The following is a 25,322-nucleotide window of genomic DNA, read 5'->3' as shown; positions in this document are numbered from 1 at the left end:
GTTTCTTTTTTCACCATTATCTTTGTCGGCGAAGGTGGTCTTATAATGTAATTCTTATTCCCTTGTTCTAGAACTAGGACTTTCTGGCTCTCCATCTCTAGTTTGTTCTCTTGTTTTAAAAAAGTACTGGTGTGAATGTTTACAAACTATTGGTCTTGGAGTGTGCTTGATGTGAGTCTCTTGTCCATGATGATAGATTTTGTTAGCTTGTTTTGTTTTCCAACACCCAGTAACAGCATTGCATTCTTCAACCTTTTTGTGCGAAAGAAATTATACATTATATGTTAATCTGTGGACAGTGACAGAAAAGGAAGTGAGTGGAAAGTTTTTGATGCTCCAAACTCGAATAGTTTTACACTTTTACTACAATAACATTGACACAAGAAGTCCTCCACCTTATCCTGGGACTTGAAACAAGAGGAGCACAAACTGGCCCAACAAATTAAGAAGGAAAAGGAAGAAGAGAACATTACACTGCCTTTTGTATATTTACATGTTCATATTTGAATTAGATCTGTCAACTTGTTGAAACAAATAAGCAGCACTCACGTCTTTGCTACTTCCAGAATAACCTGATGAATCTGCCCATGGGCCATCAGTGGAAACACTGTGAGTTTCACTCTCGTGGTACATATTCTCAAAGGACTTGAATCTCAAACCATCGTTTTTGGAGGCTGTGTGCTTTACCGACGGGATTTCGACGGGCATCTTTCCGTCGAGCATACTAACAACTGATGACATCATGGGGCGGAGAGTTGGAGATGGATTGGTGCATACGAGTGCAAGGCTTAGCATCTGCAAAGCTTCTTCCTTTGAGAAGTTTGAACCGAGAGTAGGATCAACAAGTTCGAGCAGGTTCCCTTGCTCTTGTAAAACGTAGGCCTGCAGTCCATATTGAGGAAATGTTACTTTCAGTAACACAGGAAAGTCCAAATGTAATTGAGAAGGATCACATAAAAAAGAGCTTGAGGACCAAATGTTGAAGCATATCAGTTTTCATAGGAGGAAGCTAAAGAATGATATAGAAATAAATACAAGGAATTTATCTCCAGATTCGATAGTCTCATTATGTCTAAGGAATGTCACATGGGATTAGTTCAAGTTATACCTTTGCCTTTGTTCAAATATAGAATATCGCTATTTATCTTCACAAGTTTTCTGATAAAATTTCATATTACATAAAGTGATAATACTTACCCAATCAAGGAGATATACACAGTCTTCCTTAGGCCTGTAATTCGTGTTGCTCATTCCACTGACAATCTCCAAAGTGACTACTCCAAAACTGTAAACATCTGCTTTGTATGTCAAGTAACCTCTCATTGCATATTCAGGAGCCATGTATCCTCTGCATGATCAACAATAATCAGGAGGAACTCTTAAAGCATGAACAATGCATCACACCTAATACAAGTGTCGGAAAAATAAGGTGACAACGGAAGATACATTTAATTGATACCCAACTTGTCTTGTATCACTTAAATAAACTAGCTTGTTAGGTGTTGGTCTTTTAAAAAATCCTGAATTCTCTTACAAAGGTGTTGAACAGCACATACCATTTTCACTAGAACGATAATAGATATTTTATTCTTTGATTCAGATTATTAAACTATTAAGCATCTAAATGATGAAATTGTCAACCAATTGTATAGCCTGCTTCGCAATCTTTCAACTGTCACAGAAGTTTCAGCTTTTAAGCCTTGGAAAGGAAAACAAAAAAGAGTTAGTTAAGATGCATGTCAACTCACATAGTTCCAGCTATCCGAGTGCTGATATGAGTGTTCTCTTCTTCATCAAGCTTAGCCAAACCAAAATCAGAGATTTTTGCATTCAGTTCTTTATCAAGCAAAATATTTGTTGCTTTGATATCACGGTGGACAATCTTCAACCTTGATTCCTCATGTAGATATGCCAAGCCCCTAGCAATCCCTAGGCATATCTTACGCCTTGTTTCCCAGTCCAACTTCAGCCGATATTCTTCAGGACCTGAAAAGTCATGTTATCTTGCTTACATAATTGATCAGTATATCTAGAAATGGGGATTTATGGAATACTACAATGTAAGGACTAACCAAATAGAGCACGCGCTAGGCTGTTGTTCTCCATGTATTCATATATTAGTAGCAATTGATTTCCTTCAATGCAACAACCAAAAAGCTTCACAAGATTTGGGTGCTGCAAAGCAGATATCATGCCTATCTCATTGACAAATTCTCGATTCCCTTGTCTGGACTTTGAAGAGAGCTGCTTTACAGCAATTACAGAACCATCTGAAAGCACTCCCTGAGATTATCCAAGTTGAACCATAAAATGAGATCTCCATCAAGGATAACTTGAATTCTGGAAGAAATAAACAACTATTTTGCTACTACATATATATACCCTGTATACTGGACCAAACCCGCCTTCGCCTATCTTATTTGTAGGATCAAAGTTCTTGGTAGCTGTCTTAATCTGTCTTAAGCTGAAGTAACCAGCCTGCAACTCAAGGCCTCTGAGTTCTGCATCATAAAGTGTGAGGTAAATTATGAATAACCATTTAGGGGATATAAAATGCTTTGTAAATGTAGGTATATTTGGTTCAGTATGCAATTTAGCTGCACAATGATTATAATGCAATATTTTCATTTTCTTAAGAAGAATATCAACATGTTGAGCATCAGAGTTATCTGGTGTGTGATTCCTAGGATGCTCATATTTAATAAAATTAATAAAAATTTGGAGAACATGTGCGGGCATGCTGCTTCTATAAGCTACTGGAAAGCAAAAATAGATTGGCATTTGCTTCTTAATAAATTATGATCTTTTACAACTTCATTTTGCTGATTACACGAAACAGCAAGCACCTACTAGATCTTTCACAAAGATTAGCTTCCAAGGAAAATAGCTATCAACTTCCTAGAACATTATCACATGAGCAAACCAAAACTGAATTTTGTTATCTCACCATTGTCTGTAGTGTCTTTCCTTCTGAGGTAAAAGAAGAGTAGGACCAGGATCGACACAAGTATGACAGTACATCCAGAAGCAATGCCCACAATTGCTCCAACAGATAGCTTTTTGCCATCGATTTCAGGTGTGAAGTCTACAATCAAGAAATAATCATATACTATTCCATTTCAAAGAAAAGGAAGACCTCTAGATTACCAAAGAACTTACTTGGTGTGACTGAAATGGCCGATATAAGAGGTCCATAGACACTTCTATGTGGTATCGAGTTTGTACCCTTCCCAGTCCATTGGAAATGAATTTCCAATGTTCCATCAACCGATGCATTGAAGGACTTTATGATTGCCTTACCAGTCCCATTAGCTTCTTTAGCAATATTAAAATTCTGTAGAACCTTTTGTCCCTGCAGATACAACAGATAAAACAGTAACTATAATACTGAACAAACTTGCAGAGTCATACAGTTGAATCCTTAATGTTATGTTTACAGTAATGATACTTGAACATATATAACAGGACCTAGAAAGGAAAGGTAAGAAAGTAATACTCAAGGAATTTACTCCTTCAGACTAAGAAACAGAGATTTGCTAACCAAAATAAAGGCTTGCAGAAATCAGATTCACCTGGATCGATACATCGAATAAGCGTGTTCCAACACTTGCATATGTATCATCATCTGTGAACATTATCTCGGCAAAATGGAGATTCACCGTATAGACCCCTTTCTGCAAGCAGAAACCATAGTACTTGAGGGACAGAGGACTTAATCGGGCAGTCGTGTACAACTTCGGATTATCCACATTGAGAACTGATACATTCGTGGTAATGTACGGCTCCTTCTCATTACCAATAAAGTCTCCGGTACTGCTGTAACCCCACTTCATGCTATCAGAAAGTTGAAACCTTGATGCACCCAGTGGCGATGTATCCACTTCATATACCTCATCTCCAATAATCACCTTGTTTCCTCCACAGTTAATGAAGAATTTGTAGTCTACAAAAATGTAAAATACATATTTAGTAATTAGTATGCCATATATATAGTGTACCAGTGTTTTTACACAAATCCTCATGATAATCTTAGCTCAATTAAGATAAGAAGTGCTTTAGGAATCCTCTATACTCACTTTTTGCCTTTTGCCCACAGAGGGAATTCCTCATTAAGCATCCCGATATCCTATAATGGCCAAATAAATGCAGGGATTATTGAAGCACATGTCAGTTGAATCAATAAAGGTAAGAAGCAAAATAAGAAAACACCAGAGCATGAGAAGCTTACGAATTCTTATCGGCACTTGAATAGCTTGAAAACAGATTCCTGCAAAAAGTATAAAATTATAAGAGCTCATAGAGAATTAATAAAATGGCAAACTGACAATAATACCCACTAATTACGAGTCAAGGACACAAAAATTGTGAATACTTACACGTTTCCTAGCTGACAGCTAGATGGTGATCCTGTAAAAGAGTTGAAAGAAAGATCCCTGCAATTTCATATATCACAAAAGTATGGAACTGCATCTTGTAGAACAGCTTCTCTCCGAATAAAAAGAATAGATTGGAATAAAAACTACGACATACAAGTACTTTCCACTGCGTAAGATCCAATTTGGTATTGTCCCCTTTAGCTTGTTATTAGTGAAGTACCTAGGTGACAATCAGATGGAAAACTTAAAGATGAGCACATCCCTCAGAGGCAGTAACTGAAATCACCCCATCAAGCTTATGAATATGACTTGTAGTGTGCTTACATGAAATCAATTGAATTTGCCAGTCCATCATAGCTGCTTGGGATTGGACCTGTGAGGTTGTTAAAGCTCAAGTCTCTGCCATAAAAATACAGTGCATTAATAATAAGAGAATATAGTTCCACTGAATAATCTTCCTTTATAATAATCTTCTTTTGTTAGCTTACAAGACTTTTAATTTAGTCATGTCTCCAAGAAAATCAGGTAGTTCACCAGATATTGATAAGTTCCTCAACACCCTGCACATGATAACACCATGAATATGAATTTATTGATCAAGAATAAAATGCAAACAGCATGCTATTAGCTTTAAATTTGAAAACATACAACAAATATTCCACACTTACAGTTCTTTCATTTTTTTCATTTTCTGCAGTGGAGGGAATTTTCCATCTCCCTTCAGGTCAGTTATCCTCCTGTAGTACCAAAACGAATTTACAAATGAAAACACTCAAAATCAAGTGAATTAATGTAGTATAAGCACCTCAATGGCTCTTACAAGTCGGTTAAGGAGCTCAATGTAGAGAAGACGGCAGGGAAAGACCCTTCCATCGATGTTCCTTGCATATCTCTGCAATCAAATAGTTCAAAATTTTAACACAGCCAAGACTGGAGTTAGTAGTCAACGAAAGAAATCTAGTGATACTCACAGCCGCTGGAGCTTGGTCCAATTTCCGAAGAAGCTAGGGATTTTGCCGGTGATTGGATTCCCATCAATTCGACTGCAAACAAGTGCTAAGATATTTCAGCATCCATAAATAAAACTATGGAATCATCAGTTCCTATGAACATTCAAGCTGATAAAATAAGCTAATGGTATACTGAGCTTTAGCTGATAAGATCTGCGCATTTAATTCTATATTATATTCCAGAAAGAAACAATTCTATATAACTGCATGTACAAGCACACAGGCAATTATAGCCATTATAGGATTCATGCATTGCACTCACAAGTCTGTAAGGTTTTTTAGCTTCCCAAGTGAGTCCGGCAACTCCCCACTCAAATTGTTAGCAGACAGAAACCTGCCGTGGCAAAGATATTAGTAATTTAGCTTGAAAAAGAAAAAGAAAAGAAGATATATAACCAATAATTTATTCATTTGCGAAATTAAAGGGAATTATTAGAGAAGAAAAGACTTACAAGCGATTTAAATTTAAAAGGTTGCCGAGGGAAGCAGGAATTGGGCCCTGCAACTGGTTGCCCTCCAACGAGCTGGCCATGAAGACTAAATTAATTCCAAGAGAGAGGAGAAACGGGCAAAACTGGAAATCAAGATAGAGGATTCAGGTAGTACATGTTTTGGAGGGCAGTGATGCTCCCAATCTCCTCCGGGATACTCCCTGATATCCGATTTCCCTGCAGTGACCTGAAAAAATTACATCCTTTAGCCACACAAACTTACTAGTTTGTAGATTCAGGTTGAAGGATTAATACTGACAAATGTGTGAGGGGAAGAGAAGCCCATTTGGTGGGGATGGATCCATTGAGATAATTCCGAGAAAAATCTCTGTTACAAAATTAAAAGTGAAAAAAAGAAGAAAGAATTATTGTGTTAATTATATTGGATTATGTCATGTCCTATATTGGTGTGTATTTAGAACTCACATCGAGCTTAAGAATGTAAGATTTGCTAACTCATCAGGAAGGATTCCTGTCAGGTTCTGCCCTTTGAGCCATCTGTAATTAGAAGTTGTTGATTACAACAAAACAAAAGTCCATTAAAAATTAAAAACATAATAATAATGAGACTCACATGCTAATTACATGACAAACATTGGATGTAGTGTTGCAATGGCAGGTGAGGTTGTTGGTGATGTCGCGATTGAGGCCTTGAGGGTCGAACCACCCGTCGGTACCATCACAGGGGTTTACCGAGAAGTTCCAATTCTTACCAAGCTTGGATCCGATGACCTTCAGGGCGTTAACTGTAATGCATCATATAGCATATTTAGAGAAAATTACAAATAACATCCTAAAGTTTAATTATAACTATAAATAAAATCCTCTCTTTTTATTATTTATTAATAGAGACTCCGATTTGCGAAAAATTACCGAGCAAACACCCTATTGTTTAAGTTTAATTTAACAAACACTTGATGTAATAAAAAGAATATAGAATATTTCATTGGTAGGTATACATCTATTTAATTGGTAGGTAAAGTATTACAACATTATCATTATTCTTTGTCAACTTATGCGTTTGAAACAGCTAATAGAAATCTTCTTATCAATCACGTTCCCTTCTTAAGTCTAACAAAGGATGTGCACCAATAGAAAGTTGAAACGACACATGGCATTGACCTATTACGTAATCAAGTTAATTACTGATGGTATTATGAATGCAAGTGAGAGAAGCTTAGACAAATGAGTAATCTTTCAGAGATGCTTCAGGATAAGGATTGAAATATTAAAGGAGGACTTGGACAAACCTAATATTCTTACCATGAAGAAAGAATAATTTGATTGGTTGTTTGCACTGGGTCCCACTACACAGCTATTAAACAAATATAATACAAATTCCCATCTCCGTAGAAATTTCTATTTCTTCTTCTTCTTCTTCTTATTTTTCTCTTGATTAAACTTCAAATTAAGCATAAGAAGAACCCTTAAAAAGAAAGCAGCAAGGGAAAGGGAAAGGAAAAGTTCCCCTCACCAAGATTATACTTCTGAAAAAGCTAAATGAACTCAAAGATGATAAATATACAACAGCTTTGTTTCTCTTTAGATCGATAGTTGAGGAATATGGAAAGATCCAACGAAAACTATAGATTTCTCTAAAACTAGTGAGCAATAAGAGAGAACTTTATCCCCAAAAGGTAGTGGAAGGTGTACCTTCATCTTGGGGCAACTTCTGAGCTCCACATCTCAAGTCCAGGGAGCCACTTAGACCCAATAGCAAGAGAAAGAAGAGAGTAATGAGACGCTGAGGAGCCTGGACATGGCTTATTCCTTCCACCCAAGTGAAAGCTCTCATCTCCTCCTACTTCCTTTGCCTCTCTCTCTGCTCTCCAGTTTGGTATATTAATCAGATAGATAGAAAGATGGCATCAGCTGCATTATTTATATAAAGATGAGAAAGAGAGAGAAGTGTCTACTTCCCGCACACTATTTTTTATTCACTGTTCTCCTTAATAGTCCAAGTTCTATGGTCCCCTAGTTCCAGCACTTTGTGGTAATAGAAGGGCATTAGATTGTGAAGTGATCCTCCCCAATGCTCCTCTTCTTATCCCCTACTTCGATGTTAACAACAAATAGGACGTATAAAATTTAGTCATATTTGCCTCTTGGTCAAAGTTTATAAATATCAACACATCAACGTAGGTCCACAAATAGTCCCTACGTAGTGATTTTTTCTAAACTATTTCATTTTTTTTAACTTAAAAGATACAAAGCTTTCTATTTTATTAAAAAATAATCCTCCCAAATTACTCAAAATAATATCGACCCACCCAAATAAACCATCACTGCAACCGAAAACATCGATGGGTTCGGAAACTAATAATGATTAGACTTCCTAACGAACTTTTCTTGTACAATAAAGCCGGGTAAAAGAGTTGACATTTCCTGTACGTCCGTTTATATATCATCTGACGATTTTAATTAAGTATAAAAGAAAACACGTAGGAATTAAAAGTAGTAGAATTTGACCCAAGAAGATATACAATTAAATTGGTATGTGCGTAATAAATAGGCCGGTGTGAAATCAACCTTCGCCCACCTAACGATGTTTGAATAGCATGTACAGCTTTGACCGATCCAAGTTAGCTAGATTGGATTCTATTCTCTTTTAGAGGTTTGTGCTTGACCAAGCATTACTTATGATTTATAGGGAAATCAGCATAAAAGACTCTGTCGGTAATGCCATCCTTTTTTATGATATAATTTTCTTATTTTTTGCTATAAAGATAAGATCGACATAATGTCAATTCTTTAGAAAATAGAACAATGGCCAGCTTAGCAACCATAAATTAGCAACTTGATAGGTGATAAAAAAGACCACCAAGATCTTGATTGATTGGGATTAGATGAGCTTCCATGTTATTGTATTGATGTTTATTATTCAGCTCTTATATTTTATTTTTAATTTCTCAACAATATTTTGAGTTAACTTGAACCAAACCGCAAATGACAACATATCATCATAACAGCACATATAATTTAATATCATTAAAGATAAAGTTTTATCTAAGTATCATTATTTAGATACTTTTAGTGGCATTAGAGAATGACAAGAAAATTAGTTTGAGTTAAATGTACTAAAAATATTAATTAACTCTTCTTTCAAATCTTTGGTCTCTTTTACTTTTTTTTTTTTTTACAAAAAGTTAATTATAAAATAAATAGTTTTTTAATTCTCAAAATGAGAATTTTATTTAAAAAATAATTACTTTTTATGTTCATTTATAATATAAAATAAAAAGTATATTTTTAAAATTACTATGAATGACTTTTGATTTGATATGAAATATAAATTAGTATACATTATAAGATGTAATTTTAATAAATAATATTTATATTATTGAACGATGTTACTATAATATAAAAATGTTATTCAGAAGTAAAAATTAATATATTAGAATTTAAAAAAAATATGTATGGAGTTAAAAGAAGGAGTTAATTTGGTTGGAACGAAGGGCAAGCAGTATTCTTGGCAGCCCACTGTCCCGAGTGATCACGAGTTGACTATTTTCTCGGTCACGCAAAGGCATCGGCCAGCTGGGTAGAGAGGTACCGAGGTTGATTTGACTACAAAGAGAATCCAGTAGAAATGTTTTCTTTTTTTTTTGAGACTGAGAGAGAGAGAGAGAAAGGGAGAGATTCTTTTATTTTTTATTATTTTAGACCATCATTATTTGAGGGTGATTTGGTTTCTTTTCTTTTGTCTGCTAGACTGCTGGGCTGCTACAACTTAGTCAAATCTCTTAGCTGTCTTGTCTCCTTTTGTCAGAAAAAGTATATTAAAAGCTAAATATATTGTTCCCTCGTAGTGTAAATATTTTTTACTCCCTTCTGCTTTAATTTGAGTCTACCTACTTTTGAGTAATATATATAACTAATGAAACAGCAGTTGCATTAATCCATTTGATTGATGGCATATTATATTACGCCACACTAATCATAAAAGAAAAGGCCAGATCGGATGCTGCATTAACTACTGCTGATGGAGACTTGAGTACAGTTGACTGCAATACAACTAGTCAGATACAATTATTAATTAAGCCATTGGATTTTGGGGGTACCTCTCGTCCTTTTAGCTCGGATAAAAGTCAACGAGGAGGATGGGGGAATTAAAGATTACTACTTACATGTTCACAGAGTAATTTGTTACATTTTCCCACTGCTCAGTCTCACTCTCGCTCTCACTCTGGAGATGATGACATATAAAAAGTATATAAGATAACATGCTTGCACGCCAATGAAACGAGAAGTAGGAATCAGAGCCTAGAAGAAATGTTTGTAAATTAATGGTGGATTGAGAGGTCTCATTACTGTGGGCAGGAAGAGCATCAAAATGTGGTACGTCAAGATGAGTGATCACCTCCTCCCTGCTAAGCTCTTCGTTTTTCAACACTTAAAAAGCACATGGATTTGATTACATTATATCACTGATCTCATCCACCCAAAAAAGAATGCCTTCTTCTTCTATCTGTACATATTGTTTACATTAGATCTGCCAACTTGTTGAGAGGAATAAGCTGATGAATCTGCCCCTGGGCCATCAGTTGATGAAATGCTGTCATAGTACATTTCCTCAAAGGACTTCAACCCCAAACCATCATTTCTGGAGCCTGGCTGGACGTCGACGGCCAGCTTTCCGTCGAGCATACTAACAACCGACGACATGATGGGGCGGTGAGCTGGAGATGGATTAGTGCATAAGAGTGATAGCCTCAGCATCTGCAAGGCTTCTTCCTTTGAGAAGTTTGATCCGAGATTAGGATCAACGAGCTCCAGCAGGTTCCCTTGTTCTTGTAAAGCGTATGCCTGCAGTCCATAACTTCCATTATAAACACAGGAAAAGTTCAAATGTAATCGAGAAGGATCACATAAAATACTAACCCGATCGAGGAGATATACGCAGTCCTCCTTAGACCTATAACTCGTGTTGCTCATTCCACTGACAATCTCCAAAGTGACTACTCCAAAACTGTAAACGTCTGCTTTATATGTCAAGCAGCCTCTCGTTGCGTATTCAGGAGCCATATATCCTCTGCATGATAAGCAGTCATCAGGAAGAACTCTTCAAACAAAAAAGAAGAAGAAGAGTTGGTTAAGATGTATATGATGATCAACTCACATAGTTCCAGCTATCCGAGTGCTGATATGAGTGTTCTCATCTTCATCAAGCTTAGCCAAACCAAAATCAGAGATTTTTGCATTCAGTTCTCTGTCAAGCAAAATGTTTGTCGCTTTGATGTCACGGTGGACAATCCTAAGCGTTGACTCCTCGTGTAGATATGCCAAGCCCCTGGCGATCCCTAGGCATATCTTTCGCCTCGTTTCCCAATCCAACTTCAGGCAATATTCTCCGGGACCTGTTGACAAATTTGGTGATCATTACATCTAGAAATGGAGATTTATATATGGAATACTACTAACAATTAATGTAAGGACTGACCAAATAGAGCACGAGCTAGGCTGTTGTTCTCCATGTATTCATATATTAGTAGCAATTGATTTCCTTCAGTGCAACAGCCAAAAAGCTTCACAAGATTTGGGTGCTGCAAAGCAGATATCACGCCTATCTCATTGACAAATTCGCGATTCCCTTGTCTCGACTTCGAAGAGAGCTGCTTTACAGCAATTACAGAACCATCTGAAAGCACTCCCTGAGATTATATGCAAGTTGAACCATAAAATGAGATCTCCATCAAGGATATATAACTTGAATTTGGTACTACATATGTTTACCTTGTATACTGGACCGAAACCGCCTTCGCCTATCTTATTTGCAGGATCAAAGTTCATGGTAGCTGTCTTAATCTGTCTTAAGCTGTAGTAACCAGCCTGCAACTCGAGGCCTCTGAGTTCTGCATCATATGGTGATGTGAAGCAAATTATGAATAGTTTTTTTAGGTGATATAAAATGCAACTCAATTCTTAATATCTCACCATTGTTTGTAGTGTCTTCCCTTCTGAGATAAAAGAGGAGCAGGAGCAGGACCATCACAAGTATGACAGCACATCCAGAAGCAATGCCCACAATTGCTCCAAGAGATAGCTTTTTGCCATCATTGGTTTCAGGTGTGAAGTCTATAATCAAGAAATAATCATATACTATTCCATTTCACAGAAAAATGGAAGGCCCTCAAGATTACCAAAGAACTTACTTGGTGTGACTGAAATGGCCGATATAAGAGGTCCATATACACTTCTATGTGGTATTGAATTTGTACCTTTCCCAGTCCATTGGAAATGAATTTCCAAAGTTCCATCAACTGTTGCATTGAAGGACTTTATGATTGCCTTACCAGTCCCATTAGCTTCTTTAGCAATATTAAAATTCGTTAGAACCTTTTGTCCCTGATAAAACCATAACTATAACACTGAATAAACTTGCAGATTCATACAGTTTGATACTTGAACATATATAAGAAACTAAATGCTCACCTGGATTGAGACATCAAATAAGCGCGTCCCGATACTTGCATATGTTTCATCATCTGTGAACATTATCTCAGCGAAGTGGAGATTCACCATATAGGCCCCCTTCTGCAAGCAGAAACCATAGTACTTGAGGGAGAGAGGGCTCAATCGAGCAGTCGTGTACAACTTTGGATTATCCATATTGAGAACTGATGCATTCGTCGCAATGTACTGCTCCTTCTCATTACCAACAAAGTCTCCTGTGCTGCTGTATGCCCATTTCATGCTACCAGAAAGTTGAAACCTTGATGCACCCAGTGGTGCTGTATCCTCTTCATATTCCTCATCTCCAATAACCACCTTGCTTCCCCCACAGTTTATGAAGAATTTGTAGTCTACGAAAATGTAGAATAACAGAGTGTTTTTTTACGCAAATCCTCGTGATAATTCTAGCTTAACTAAGAGAATAAATGCTTTAAGAACTCATCTTCTATACCCACTTTTCGCATTTTCCCCGCAGAGAAAATCCCTCCTTAGGCATCCTGATATCCTATAATACACAAAATAAAGATCACTGAAGCACATTTAAGTTGAATCAATAAGAAAAAGGCAGAGTATGATATGAGAAACTTACAAATTACTATCTGCATTTGAATAGCTTGAAAACAGATTCCTGCAAAAAGGAAAAGTAAAAGAAGTAGATCTCTTAGAGAATTAATGAGACTCAATAAGGATGCAAATTGTGAATACTTACACATTCCCTGGCTGGCAGCTAGATGTGGATCCTGTAAAAGAGTTGTAAGAAAGATCCCTGCCATTTTATATTTCAAAAAAAGTATGGCACTGCTTCTCTCAGAAGAAAAGGAATAAATTGACATAAAAATTAAGACCTACAAGTTCTTTCCGGTGCGTATAATCCAATTTGGTATTATCCCGTTTAGCATGTTATTAGTGAAGTACCTAGTAGAAAATGAGTTGCAACAACTAAAAATTATCGCATCGAGTTTATGAAATATGACATGCAGTAAGGTTATCTTACAGAAAAACAATTGAATTTGCCAATCCATCATAGCTGCTTGGGATTGGACCTGTGAGGTTGTTAAAGCTCAAGTCTCTGCCACATAAACACATTGCATTAAGTAATAGGAGAACATACTTCCACCGGATATTTAATCTTCTTTTGTTAGCTTACAGGACTTTTAGTTTAGTCATGTCTCCAATAAAATCAGGTAGTTCACCAGATATTGATACGTTCCTCAACACCCTGCACATTACAACACCATGAATATGAATTCACTGATCAAAAGAAACGAATGAAAACACCCTCCACACTCACAGTTCTTTCATTGCTTTCATGTTCTGCAGTGGAGGGAACTCCCCATCTCCCTTCAGGTCAGTTATCCTCCTACAAGACCAAATGATAACACTCAAAGTCGAGTAGAATCAATGTGGTATAAGCAACTCAATGTCTCTTACAAGTCGGTGACAGAGCTCAATGTGGAGAAGATGGCAGGCAAAGGCCCTTCCATGGATGTCCCTTGCATATCTCTGCAATCAAATTAGTTCAGAATTTTAAATGGTACCCAACACAACAAATCCAGTGATACTCACAGCCGCTGGAGCTTGCTCCAATTTCCGATGAAGCTAGGGATCTTGCCAGTGATCGGATTCCCATCAATTCGACTGCAAACAAGCGTCAAAAACTATGAAATGCAACTCTGAATGTACACAAGAATGCATGTCTCGTACTGCACTCACAAGTCTGTAAGGTTTTTTAGCTTCCCAAGTGAGTCCGGCAATTCCCCATTCAAATTGTTGGCAGAAAGAAGCCTACCATGGCAAAGATAGTAGCAATTTAACTAGAACAAAATTCAAGGAAAATTAGAGGGAGAAGAAGAAGAAGAAGAAGAAGAAGAAGAAGACTTACAAGCGTTCTAAATTGAAAAGGTCACCGAGGGAAGCAGGTATTGGGCCTTGCAACTGGTTACCTTCCAACACACTGGCCATGGAGAATGAATAAATTCCAGGTGAGAGAAAGAGAAGGGCAAAGTTGGAAATCAAGATACATACATCTCTTGGAGGGTAGTGATGCTCCCAATCTCCTTCGGGATCCTCCCTGATATCCGATTTCCCAGAAGTGACCTGCAAAACGATTTTAATTACATCCTTAGCCACACAGATTTATTAGTCTATTAAGATTGAAGGATTAATACTAACAAACGGATGAGGGGAAGAGAAGCCCATTTGGCGGGGATGGATCCATTGAGATAATTCCGTGAAAGATCTCTGTTACATAATTAAAATTGGAAAATATTATTATTAATAATAATTAGCGTGTTAATCACATTGGATTATGGCCTAAATTAGTGCGTGTTTAGAGACTCACATCGAGCTTAAGAAGGTAAGAGCTGCTAACTCATCGGGGAGGACACCTGTCAGGTTCTGCCCTTTGAGCCATCTGTAATTAGAAAATATCGATTAAATTAAATTAAAATAATAATAATAATAATGATAATGAGACTCACATGCTAATCACGTGGCAAACGTTGGAGGTAGTGTTGCAATCGCAGGTGAGTTGGTTGGTGATGTCACGGTAGGGGCCTTGAGGGTCAAACCACCCCCCGGTACGATCACAGGGGTTCACCGAGAAGTTCCATTCCGTTCCCAGCTTGGATCCAATGACCTCCAGGGCTCTAACTGTAATGCATCATATTATAACACCCTCTACGTTTATGTTTTGACTATAGAGTATAGTATAAATAAAATCCTCTAGGTTATGTTTATTATTTATAATTAACGAGCAACATCATGTTGTTTAAGTTTAGAGTTTATTACATATTCGTCTCAGCCATTGCTTTATATCATTTTCTCCTTGGTCAATATTTTATTACATTTTATAAAAATATTTCATTATAAATTTAAGTAAAATATATCTTAGAATTTTTTACTAACTTTAGATATACTAGTTTTCTTTAATTTATTTAAAAATTCTCTTTTAATAGTAGAGAGGAAGAGAAAATAAGGACATTTTTATCCATCTAATTAGTTAGTCAAATTTTTAATATATTTTTTTTTCTAAAAAGACTTTAGAGGAGCTTAGTGATATAATTAGATGCAAAAAAAATTCTTAAGAGGATAAAAGTGATTAGAGGTGCTAATTGATGGGTCAAAATATAATTAACCCATAAGTTCAATTTAACGAGTAGTTAGATGGAGAGTAGAACAAAAGGTAGAATATTTTTCAAATAATATTTTTAATTTTCTTAAATGATTATTGTCTCACTTCTGACAGTTGAGTATAAATACAGTAGTTTTGGATCAGTTTAAGTATACATTATGGTAGGGCTAAACTATACCTATCAATCAAATGAGCGGCCTAGTATCTTGTACCAAAGAAAAGGCTCTATTTATAAATAAATATATAAAAATACAAAGTGTTATAAATAAATTTCTCTATATATAGACATAAGCATTTATCAAATGCACAGCAAAACACATTAATATTGATATGAATTGCAGTAATAAATCCATATTTTCACATGGGAAAGCTATGCTAATGACCCAAAATTAGTGAAACAAAAAAGAAAATTTTATCCTAACAAAGGAAGTGGAAGCCACCTTCTTCCCGGGGCAAGTCTTGAGCACCACATCTCAAGTCCAGGGAGCCACTTAGACCCAATAGCAAGATAAAGAAGAGAGCAATGAGACGCTGAGGACCCTGGACATGGCTTATTTCTTCTACACAAGGAGAAGCTCCCATCTCCTCTTCCTTGCTTCTCTGCTCTCTAAGATCAGCAGTATTATTTATATAGAAGGATATGTATATATATATATGACTTAGGAAATTAAGAAAGACAGTGTCCAGTTTGCTAGTCTCGGACACGTTGTTGGACTCAGAACCCACGTTATCGGATGCACGATAAGTCGTCATAATTATTTATGACAAGCATACGTAAAGAAATCGTAGAATTTAAATAGTACAGTTCGAATTGTATGTGTTAATGTGTATAATAAATACGTCAGTATCTAATGGTATGTTTCATTTATCCAATCCACAGGAAATATACTTGGTGCCAGGTGTGGAGGCCCTTTGACGACAATATAGATTTGGGTCCATTGCATGACAAGTTGACCACCACCACACCCCCTCCCCCGTCCACGTATGACTAAGACTATATAATGAGCTGTGGTTATTATCAAATAATTGGTACAGATTGGAAAATAGTTTGTGCATAAGATATTATTATTTAGTGCCATCATGGCTTGAATACCATGTGAATAAGATACATATTTGCACATTAATCGAACGAGAAGTAGGCATCAGAGCCAAGAAGAAACTTTGAAGCCCATTGTGTTACCCCAACGGTGGACTGAGAGGTCTCATTACTGTGGGCAGGAAGGACATCATTTGATCCAAAGAAGGGTAATGCTGAGCTCCCTGCTCTTCGTTTTCATAAATAAAGCACATATTGAATACTGGATACCTGTTGGTGACAACCGTGGAACAAATTGCTGTTTATATTTTTAGTACATTTCAAGAAATTTCAACTCATAGAAGCATAGAACAAAATTTGATGCAGTTAGGCCAATAAATTGTAATAGAGAAGAAGAGGGTACGAATAAACAAGAGTTTTCCCACTCAAAATTTTATAAATATGCAAGCAAACAGACAATTCGAGTGTCTCTGGAAGGTAGAGCAGTCTCATGCAGAGTTACTGTTCTGCTACAAGTCAGCAAAGAAGTTGCCTATTTTTGAAGCTGAACTCGGACCCTTGCCTGGATTTGTACTCTTTGATCCTGTAAAAGTTACAGAACAACTTAACTGAAATATTCAATTAGAGATACTGCTTCAATTTGGTATTTTCTTTATCATTCTTATGCAACTCAAACATGTGTCAGCATGATGAAGCAAACAGAAATTAATATAGCTTTAAAACCAAAGAAATGAAGATTCAAGATCCATATAAACTGAAGGTTAGATTATCTTTAAATTTTATAGACGAAATTTTAGCAACAAGATGGTCTGTTTTAAACATGTTTATATGATGAAGAAAGAGAAACAAGGGCGAAAATATGAATCTTGAAAGGAACCTATTAAATGCAAACACACCTTTTGACGATCTGCCAGGTTTCATGTCTAAATCCATCTCATCATCATCAGTATCAGATTCAACCAGCCGAGAATCTGGGGTAACATGATTGCCATCTAAGAGCTCTTGCAAGTCCCAAAGCTATGAGAAATATATAAATCAAGTAATCAGTGGAAATGTCAAATCATAACTCTTCAGTGAGATGTTTCCATTTAAAATATCAGAAATTAGATCGCATTCATTATGTTTTCTAGTTTCATTGCCCGTTTTACCGGTAAAACAGGACTCAGAACAGAATAGCTTTTATTAACTTCATTTCATTAAAATCTTTCACCTCAGAGGGGGCAAGACTTCTTTTGATGTATAAATACAAACTTGAAGATAATTAGTTAAAGCAAAAATACTAAGGTTACTAAAAATATCAGAAGTAAATAGATCAACTTGAATTCCAAATGTCTAATAAGGACAAAACCCTTTCCAAAAGTTAAATCTACAAAAATACAACAATAGGTTTAGTAATTACATAATATGGAAGCTCACCTTCAGCATTTGGTCATGTGAAATGCTTGCAAGAAACTTCTTATCATTTGATAAAGCTGCATGGGGAAAGACAACTAGAATTAGCTTCTTACATTTAAATTTAGTTGTTAAGAAGCCTGGCCATATTGATCAAGACAATGAAGAACTATACCTAGTTGTTCTATTGGGTACTCAGAGTGTTCAGCAAGTGGTCGGATTATTTTGTTAGGTAAGATGCCCACCAACCTATAAAAGTACATGGATGTCAGATCAAAAAAATTAAGCTAAGTCTTACAGAAAAGAAATTAACTTTCAGTTCCAGAGAATAAATGAAAACAAACCGGATGATTCCATCCTCTGATCCAGATATTAATGTATCTTCATCAACCTAACAAAACAACAGATTTTAGAATGCACTGGAAAATTCAAATACGATAAAAAAGAAAGACAAGTAGCTCCCTCTCACCTTCAATAACGTATCAACTGACATCGGGTGCCCAAGAAAACGGTCACTGGACATAATTATATTATGTCAATAGAAGTTCAAAATCAAAAGCAGGATCTTCCAGATCTGCTTGACGATTATTGTTCTATAAACAGGCCATGTATGGATAATGTTACAAGTTAACATAACCAATAGATAATGGGTGATTATGAAAACTTATACAGGTCTCATGTTACAAATTCATGACATTAATGCACAACTACAAATGATTTGATCGCATTAATTGTAATGCTTGCTCTTTGCATGTAACATGCAAGTGCAAGTACAGCCCTGGTAGATTGTTCATTAGCTTGATAATTATAGTCGTATACTTTGTAGACATTGTTTTGTTGCAACTATGGTTTTTTGAAGTACATGATATAGCAACGACAGATAATGTTCCACTGTAGACCTTATTGACAGAAAATTAAATAATGCTCTTTCTGCTATTGGAAAAGCATGTCTCAGATTACCCAATGATTACCTGCAATCCTTGAAATGACCCCAAGAATATAGCAACAAAGCTCCGGTCTGAGTTCCACAAACAACTTTTCGGCCGTTCTGGCACAGAATAAGTAATCGTTAGAAGGAATTAACTATGCAAAAATAAATCCTTGGTCCTGCAGAACTATAAACTGGAATATTGTCTAGGGAAGATCCCAAATATAAACTAAAAACAATCCTTGCCATTGCAGAACTATATACTAGTATAAAGTGTGTGGAGAATATGAATATTCTAGTATTTCACAGAAAAGTTAATGGAAAGAAAGACCATCAACAAGATTAAGCACATCATCATCGCCGGAGTCACCAATCATCATTCAATCCAGCTCGAAGACAGATAAGGTCAACTAGCACAAAACTCAAGGTCGTGGAGAAGGCCATAAAGAACTGAAATACTTTTTGGAAAGTCTGGCAAACTAATGAAAGTTATTTCATAACTAATGTCAAATTTTGATCAAGCAAGCCTAGGTAAGAAGAAACTTGTTATCGTACTTCCAAAGCCAGTCAATGGGTTGATTACCTGCTAGTCACAGTTGTCAAACCAAGAAGCAACAAATGTGTGCATCATAACTTTTGATGCCATATAATGAAATCATGAAATAGCTAATGTGTCCACATGTAAATGAAACTTCAGGTTCTAGATGAAACAAAAATTTACCTTTACTATCACTAGTGACAGCAATTCATCTTCTGAAAATTCAGACCGGGATTTAACCTGGTCTTGACATAAAAAGTTAAAAATACGTCCAATATCTGTGATAAATCTAGAAAGTCTATGCTAGAAGAATTCTTGACAGGAAAGAGGTGATAAATAACTCACTTTATTTTGCCGTAGACTGCATAACGACAGAGTACCATCTCCGCTGTAAGCAACAAAATTTGCACACAACATTTAGTTTTACTTGCCTATGACAAATCGTAGAAGAAAAAATATACAATAGCAGTTGAGAGCTTTCAAACGGATACTTGCAGTGAAAAATTCTATTAGCAACATGCATATATGTTAAAGCTGTAAAGTATAAATTGCTGAAGGAAGCATGTGTTTTTATGAATATACATATACATTTATGTAGGTTATACAGAAATGTAAGACCATAAAATTTGGGCATATAACAACTGAGCAAATAAAAACCAACTTTTTCTAGTTATAATTGAAGGAAATCCATGTTTCATCGCGATTAAGCATTCTTTTAATGATGCAAGGGAGTTATAAAAGTGCACATCACACCTTGTTCCCATGAGTTGCATGGAATCAGAGACAAAAGCAATGTCAGATATGTAATCTTCATGGGCTTGAAATGAATTACAACAAACATGTTGTCGTGTATCCCATACCTGCACAACCAGATAGCATTAATATCAGTATAAAAATGCAGTCATAGCAACAGAAGTACTATGCTTCACAATTCACTTAAAACCTACTGTTGTAGTTCAAGATTAAGTATTAGGTAAGAAGATGTTCACAAACTGGAGCACAAAAAGAAACATCCAGAATACTTCAAAGAGAAAAGAATTTCACATAGTCCCACCTCCAGCATAGACCTTTTGAAGCAACTCTTTTATCAAGTAGACTTTTAATTTAATGTTAACTCAACTTCTAAACAAAAAGAGCCTGTACCAGGGCAAATGATGAACCAAAATCCCTTGGCGACAATTACAATGAAGTCGGGCCATAACAGTCTGTCATGAAAACTTGGGACTTCTTAGAGCTATTGCAAGTGTTATTATCTACTCAGAGTGAAGAAACAATCAACCCATCTGAATTCAACTAAAATTTCTTCCCAACTGTTACAGGTGAAAAACATCTATTGAGAGCTTATTAGATTCCAAAAAACATAGCTAACAGCCTAATGCTTAACACGCGGCAAATCCAGTATATTTAGGTGGAGAAACTACTTTCAGTATAAGAGTGAAGATAAGGTATTTATAACAGAAAATAAAAGTTCCGTGAGAATAGACTCTGATAACGCAATGCACCTTTATGCAACCTTCATCATCACCAGATGCTATTGTAGTCTCTGTCAAATTAACCAAGCGATTTATCGCATCCCTTTTTAGCCAGCACAAAAAAGAATAACTAATAAGCACATAGTTCCAAGTAATGCTTCTTGTTGCATGTAAACAATTTGATAGAGAGTTACTCATGAGCATCTTCCAAGCGGGCAATTGCAGCTCCCGTTTCCACGTCCGTCGCAAGAATGGAACAATCAGGAGATGCTGTCAAAATTACTGAAATGGAGCATCGAAACAAACAACCGAGTATTTAAGCAGCGCCGCAAAGAGGTACAATTAAGCAACTATTAGGGTTAGCTAAAGAAACATTACCGCGTCCAGAATCAGCAAATCTAACAGCTCTACATGACTCTTCATGAGCACGAATTCCGAACAACCTAGCAAAAGAAAAAAAAAATTTGTCACCCGATCAAATCCAACCACATCAAAAAATTAAAATTTTCAATAATTTAATAGATTACCTCTGTGGCTGCGAATCGGCAGTGTATTTATACCTGTTCATGTATATTAAATAAGTTATGAATAAGATAATTCAACATGACGAATTCGAGTAGCAGCTAGGGTTTGGACTTACAGGTGGAGATCGCCGCTGATGAGGGCTGCCGCCACGAGAGGCGAGGAAGGATGGAAGTCGAGATCAAAGGGAAGCTTCCCGAGACTGATCTCCATGAGATGGAATCAAAAGCTCCAACTCGAGGAGGAGGAGAGCGGGATGTGAAGCTGCGAAAGAGGGGGAGGTTTTGGGTTTTGGTGGTAATTATAATATTCTATTTAGGGTTTCTTCCGTCCAATCAAATTGTTAATCAATTTGATGAAGATCTAACGGTTAAGATCTTTAAGAATATAATAGGAATAAAAAATATTACCGGTTTAGCAGATAATTTTTTTCAGATATATAATCTTGCATATTTTTTTTAACAATTATATTATCTTAATATTTTATTAAGTAAAAGACATATATATCATTAACTGAGAGTAATATAGATATATCAAAATAAGGGTATTAATGTCTTTTATAATTAACTTGATGAAAATTTAATTACATTTTATCTTTTTGATTATTTTTTATTATTTATATATATCTCACATTAGTTTAAGATTGATTTAAATTAAATTTTAATAGATAGAGATAGAGAATTATATTTAAATTGAATTTTATCTCCAAATAATCAAATTTAAATTATTTAATATTAAATAATATCTCCTATAATTAAGGTATAATTATATTTAAGAGAGAAATCTTAACGGAAGAAAAAAAACTTGTAGAGCTCTTCTTCCGTATCGTAAAGTTAATTATTTATCAATCACTTTAATGAAGATCTAATGGTTAAGATCTAATGGTTAAGATCTTCAAGGGTATAATAAGAAAATTGGAAAATTAGGCACACGTAATTAATTTTCTTAACTAATATACTCTTTTTCTTCTGTAATATGGTTTTGGAACCAGTATGAAAACTGGTTATTATAGTCGTTGGATTAAGATTATAATTTTTAAAAGTACATTAAAGTATTTACCTATTTTGAAAGCTTCGTGGCAATTATGGAAAGCTTCGTGGCAATTATGTAAAAATCCATCTCGGTTAGAAGGGAAAGAAAGAAGACTCGACGGCTTAGATATGTCTGTTGCTTGCCTCTATATGCTCTGTACGTGAGAAGCCTATTGTACCGGTCAAACTGTAGCCAGCCTTATACATATGGGCTGGGGTCGCCTTTGTCGGCCCATAATAATCTCATATTCTAATTCCCCATCCACTTGTACATTCTTTTGTACAGCTTCCATGATAAGTGATTACGTTTGTATTAGTCGTGAGCAACTCATGAGCTGGTGAAATTAATTTGAGAGATCTCTAATGGAGATTGTAACACCCCAATTTAAATAAATAAATTAAAAAAATCCCCAATTTAAATAAATAAATTAAAAAATCCCCAATCGCACCCCTTCCTCTCTTCTCCTTCTTCTTCCCTTTCCCTTATCGTGCCACCGCACCACTTCTTCTCCACCTCACTACCCCTCTCCCTCTCCTCTGACGTCGAAGCCCAGATCCAGAGCCGTCGAGACTGCTGACCAACCCCACTCGATAAGCCCTCCTACCCCTGCCATTAATTTCAGTAGTGTAACCTCCCCCTCCCTCGCCGTCGTCAGAGTCCACGGCGGCTAATGACCTCACGTCTAGCCACCAATCCGAGAAGCTTTGGTAGAGGGAGAGAAGCCCTCATTGGGCTTCAGGCCCTCATTAAGGAGAGGAGGCACCTCCATGGCCGCCGGCCATGGAGCATGGCCCGTCGTCGTCAGCCCTCCTCCTCCTCTCTTTCTTTTTCTTCCCCTCTTTCTTTTTCTTTCCCTCTACTTACTCGACGGCCTTGTGCTGCGCCGTCGGCCTAGTGCCATGTCGCCGACCTCGTGCGCCGCCCACAGCCCCACAACCCCGTGGACCTCCTCTCTCCGCCTCGATCTTCTTCCCTCGGGAGGAGATGGTGTGGGAGGGTGAGGGTTAAACAAACCCCCACCTATCCCCCTTTGTGGGCTGCACTGGTCTGCAGCCCACTAAGCTGGTTTTGGTGGGCTACAGATCGCAGCCCACCAACTCGATTTTGATGGGCTACAGACCACAGCCTACCAATTCGATTGTAGTGGGCTGCGGTTGGACTGCAACCCACAGCAAGCCTTGGGCTGTAGTTAGACCTCAGCCCACCTCTTGCAACCTTATGGCAAGGCCTTCTTGCCTATTGGGTTAGGGTTGAGTCTAACCCAATACCTCTAGCCTAGCCCATTTGGGGCCATTTGTACCCTATAACCCCGTTTATCTATTTTCACCTGATTTAATTAGCCTAACCCTCGTAATTACAATTGAATTTTAGGATAACATAGAACTCGCCCTAGGAGACTCTTGACTCATGTATATGACTAAACATAAATGCTCTAATAAAATAATTAATTCTACTAGTTCGCTAATTTTATGTATGGCTTACTTGCGTGAATTAATAGGATTGACACCGCGTGAGGAGGATATTGGGATTCTGAAGGAGCAGGCTAGCTGACGAGATTTAGTATACTGTAGAGACCCCAGGAGAGTAGAGTTATACAAATATAGAATAATGTAGTTACAGTCATTATACCTGTCATGATACTATAGGAAATGTCAGTATTAATACATGCATTTAGTATACCATGTTATATCTTTACATATGTAGTTATTGATAATTTGCTCATGATATTATGAGAATGTTAATGTAGCATAAACATTAGTGTGATGATGCTTTACATGTATCATGTATGATATATCCTTGCATATATATATTTATATTTATATCTATTGTGAATATAGAATATAACGATCATGATGACTATGACATGTTTTATACACTCATAGACACTACACCACTTCCACCTATCATTAGTAGTCAGTTTCTGACTAAGCAGTACCCTTACTCACTCAGCCCAGGGTTAAAAGTAGAGTGTATTTTATATGACTATATTATTAGCGGCCTACACCTGAGGTCGGGAGCCTGTGTGGCATTCAGATATTATACTGCATAGTCAGGACTAGATTATGATGATAGAAGAATATGATTGTGAGGTGAGGATATAACTCTAGCGGTACCAGACGACGGTTAGGACGTCTGTTGATGAGCCGAGGGCTCCCGATCCTCCCGTTGAGGACGGTGATGATTTAAAGAAAGTGAGATATGGACTTACGACCGAGGTCCTTAGTCTGATGGCCACAGATAACCGATCACTTGTAGTGTCACCATACACGTGTAGGTGACATTACCGCTAGATGTATATATATATATCCCCCTCAATGTATGAGATGATGGATGGTTACGTGATGGATGATTATTTCTTAAGAGTATTTACCCTATGTGGTGAATAGCTCGATGAGCGATGATAAGTATGATTAATGCTTTAGTAGGCATGAGATAACTAAACTGCTCTTTTATTACTATACATAGCATGTAAATATTATGATTGAGATGTGTATGAATAAGAAATTGTGTGCTTTATATCTGTGTAGACTTAGCATGTTTTATGATAGTGATTAGTAATCTTTATCGATTGCATTGATTTAGTAACTCATGTTAAGTCATCTCAACAAGCATATTTTTATTGCTAGCAAATATAGGTATACAATGTATATACACATGCGATTTCATTATTTTAGATGGTATGGATCCTACTCGTTGGGCGGGTAGCGAGGAGTAGCTGCCTTTTTTTTTAAGTATGTTTATTAGTTGTATTAAGCCCCTGCGAGGGCGTTATAATTGATGATATATTTTGGACTTTAGTATTGTATTTTGGATATGTATTTAGAAGACTTATTGTGGCCTGTGGAACTTGTATCCGGACTTATAGTTGAGTTTATTTATGGTGAATTTATGTTGTTGTGTGCCTTGTGAACTCCTTGTACTGACAGGTCATATGATGC

At 36.5% G+C, this 25,322-nt stretch overlaps 3 protein-coding genes across 4 annotated transcripts; all 3 read right to left on the bottom strand.

Annotated features, from left to right (window-relative positions):
* Positions 1 to 314: 314 nt before the first annotated feature.
* Positions 315 to 7,746, bottom strand: LOC140760676 (probable LRR receptor-like serine/threonine-protein kinase At1g53440). Its single transcript, XM_073097704.1, has 24 exons — positions 7,531 to 7,746; positions 6,452 to 6,623; positions 6,304 to 6,375; positions 6,137 to 6,205; positions 5,993 to 6,064; positions 5,839 to 5,910; positions 5,649 to 5,720; positions 5,348 to 5,419; positions 5,197 to 5,268; positions 5,045 to 5,113; positions 4,865 to 4,936; positions 4,701 to 4,775; positions 4,531 to 4,596; positions 4,377 to 4,433; positions 4,229 to 4,267; positions 4,077 to 4,126; positions 3,573 to 3,943; positions 3,160 to 3,352; positions 2,948 to 3,085; positions 2,383 to 2,501; positions 2,073 to 2,283; positions 1,749 to 1,986; positions 1,198 to 1,348; positions 315 to 882 (listed from the first exon to the last, which is right to left on the bottom strand). Exons 1-24 carry the CDS (start codon positions 7,670 to 7,672, stop codon positions 490 to 492), a joined length of 3,057 nt encoding a protein of 1,018 aa, XP_072953805.1. The 5' UTR covers positions 7,673 to 7,746; the 3' UTR covers positions 315 to 489.
* Positions 7,747 to 10,252: 2,506 nt separating this feature from the next.
* LOC140760692 (probable LRR receptor-like serine/threonine-protein kinase At1g53440) lies at positions 10,253 to 24,864 on the bottom strand. The gene is made up of 23 exons (XM_073097706.1): positions 24,620 to 24,864; positions 14,811 to 14,978; positions 14,672 to 14,743; positions 14,503 to 14,571; positions 14,356 to 14,427; positions 14,213 to 14,284; positions 14,044 to 14,115; positions 13,897 to 13,968; positions 13,762 to 13,833; positions 13,622 to 13,690; positions 13,478 to 13,549; positions 13,325 to 13,399; positions 13,180 to 13,245; positions 13,044 to 13,096; positions 12,786 to 12,872; positions 12,310 to 12,680; positions 12,030 to 12,222; positions 11,812 to 11,952; positions 11,611 to 11,729; positions 11,314 to 11,528; positions 10,997 to 11,194; positions 10,759 to 10,909; positions 10,253 to 10,683 (listed from the first exon to the last, which is right to left on the bottom strand). The coding sequence occupies exons 1-23, from the start codon at positions 24,646 to 24,648 to the stop codon at positions 10,342 to 10,344; spliced, it is 2,850 nt and encodes a 949-aa protein (XP_072953807.1). The 5' UTR covers positions 24,649 to 24,864; the 3' UTR covers positions 10,253 to 10,341.
* LOC140760745 (WD repeat-containing protein 55) lies at positions 16,856 to 21,608 on the bottom strand. Of its 2 annotated transcripts, XM_073097737.1 has the most exons (15): positions 21,470 to 21,601; positions 21,357 to 21,389; positions 21,208 to 21,272; positions 21,024 to 21,111; positions 20,860 to 20,932; positions 20,111 to 20,217; positions 19,703 to 19,745; positions 19,541 to 19,597; positions 18,863 to 18,939; positions 18,361 to 18,406; positions 18,236 to 18,282; positions 18,067 to 18,140; positions 17,916 to 17,971; positions 17,396 to 17,516; positions 16,856 to 17,082 (listed from the first exon to the last, which is right to left on the bottom strand). In XM_073097737.1, exons 1-15 carry the CDS (start codon positions 21,562 to 21,564, stop codon positions 17,009 to 17,011), a joined length of 1,056 nt encoding a protein of 351 aa, XP_072953838.1. In that variant the 5' UTR covers positions 21,565 to 21,601; the 3' UTR covers positions 16,856 to 17,008. The 2 variants fall into 2 exon arrangements, with proteins under 2 accessions (XP_072953838.1, XP_072953846.1); XM_073097745.1 differs by lacking the exon at positions 19,541 to 19,597 and having other exon boundaries at positions 21,470 to 21,608.
* Positions 24,865 to 25,322: the final 458 nt, after the last annotated feature.

This window comes from Typha angustifolia, chromosome 1 (genome assembly GCF_048772165.1).
Source record: "Typha angustifolia cultivar Huaian chromosome 1, ASM4877216v1, whole genome shotgun sequence".
Classification (NCBI taxonomy): domain Eukaryota; kingdom Viridiplantae; phylum Streptophyta; class Magnoliopsida; order Poales; family Typhaceae; genus Typha; species Typha angustifolia.
This window is presented reverse-complemented; position numbering and strand designations above follow the sequence as displayed.

Coding starts and splice junctions, on each gene's coding strand:
- LOC140760676 (XM_073097704.1), bottom strand. CDS start 7,672: ATGAGAGCTTTCACTTGGGTGGAAGGAATAAGCCATGTCCAGGCTCCT. Junction 5,911..5,992: donor ATCACTGCCCTCCAAAACAT/GTACTACCTGAA, acceptor CTTCATGGCCAG/CTCGTTGGAGGGCAACCAGT. Junction 5,721..5,838: donor CTTTTAAATTTAAATCGCTT/GTAAGTCTTTTC, acceptor TTGCCACGGCAG/GTTTCTGTCTGCTAACAATT.
- LOC140760692 (XM_073097706.1), bottom strand. CDS start 24,648: ATGGTGACACTACAAGTGATCGGTTATCT. Junction 14,116..14,212: donor CTTTTCAATTTAGAACGCTT/GTAAGTCTTCTT, acceptor TTGCCATGGTAG/GCTTCTTTCTGCCAACAATT. Junction 10,684..10,758: donor GCGTATATCTCCTCGATCGG/GTTAGTATTTTA, acceptor TATGGACTGCAG/GCATACGCTTTACAAGAACA.
- LOC140760745 (XM_073097737.1), bottom strand. CDS start 21,564: ATGGAGATCAGTCTCGGGAAGCTTCCCTTTGATCTCGACTTCCATCCT. Junction 21,112..21,207: donor ATTTGCTGATTCTGGACGCG/GTAATGTTTCTT, acceptor GCTCCATTTCAG/TAATTTTGACAGCATCTCCT. Junction 19,598..19,702: donor GCAGTCTACGGCAAAATAAA/GTGAGTTATTTA, acceptor TGTCAAGACCAG/GTTAAATCCCGGTCTGAATT.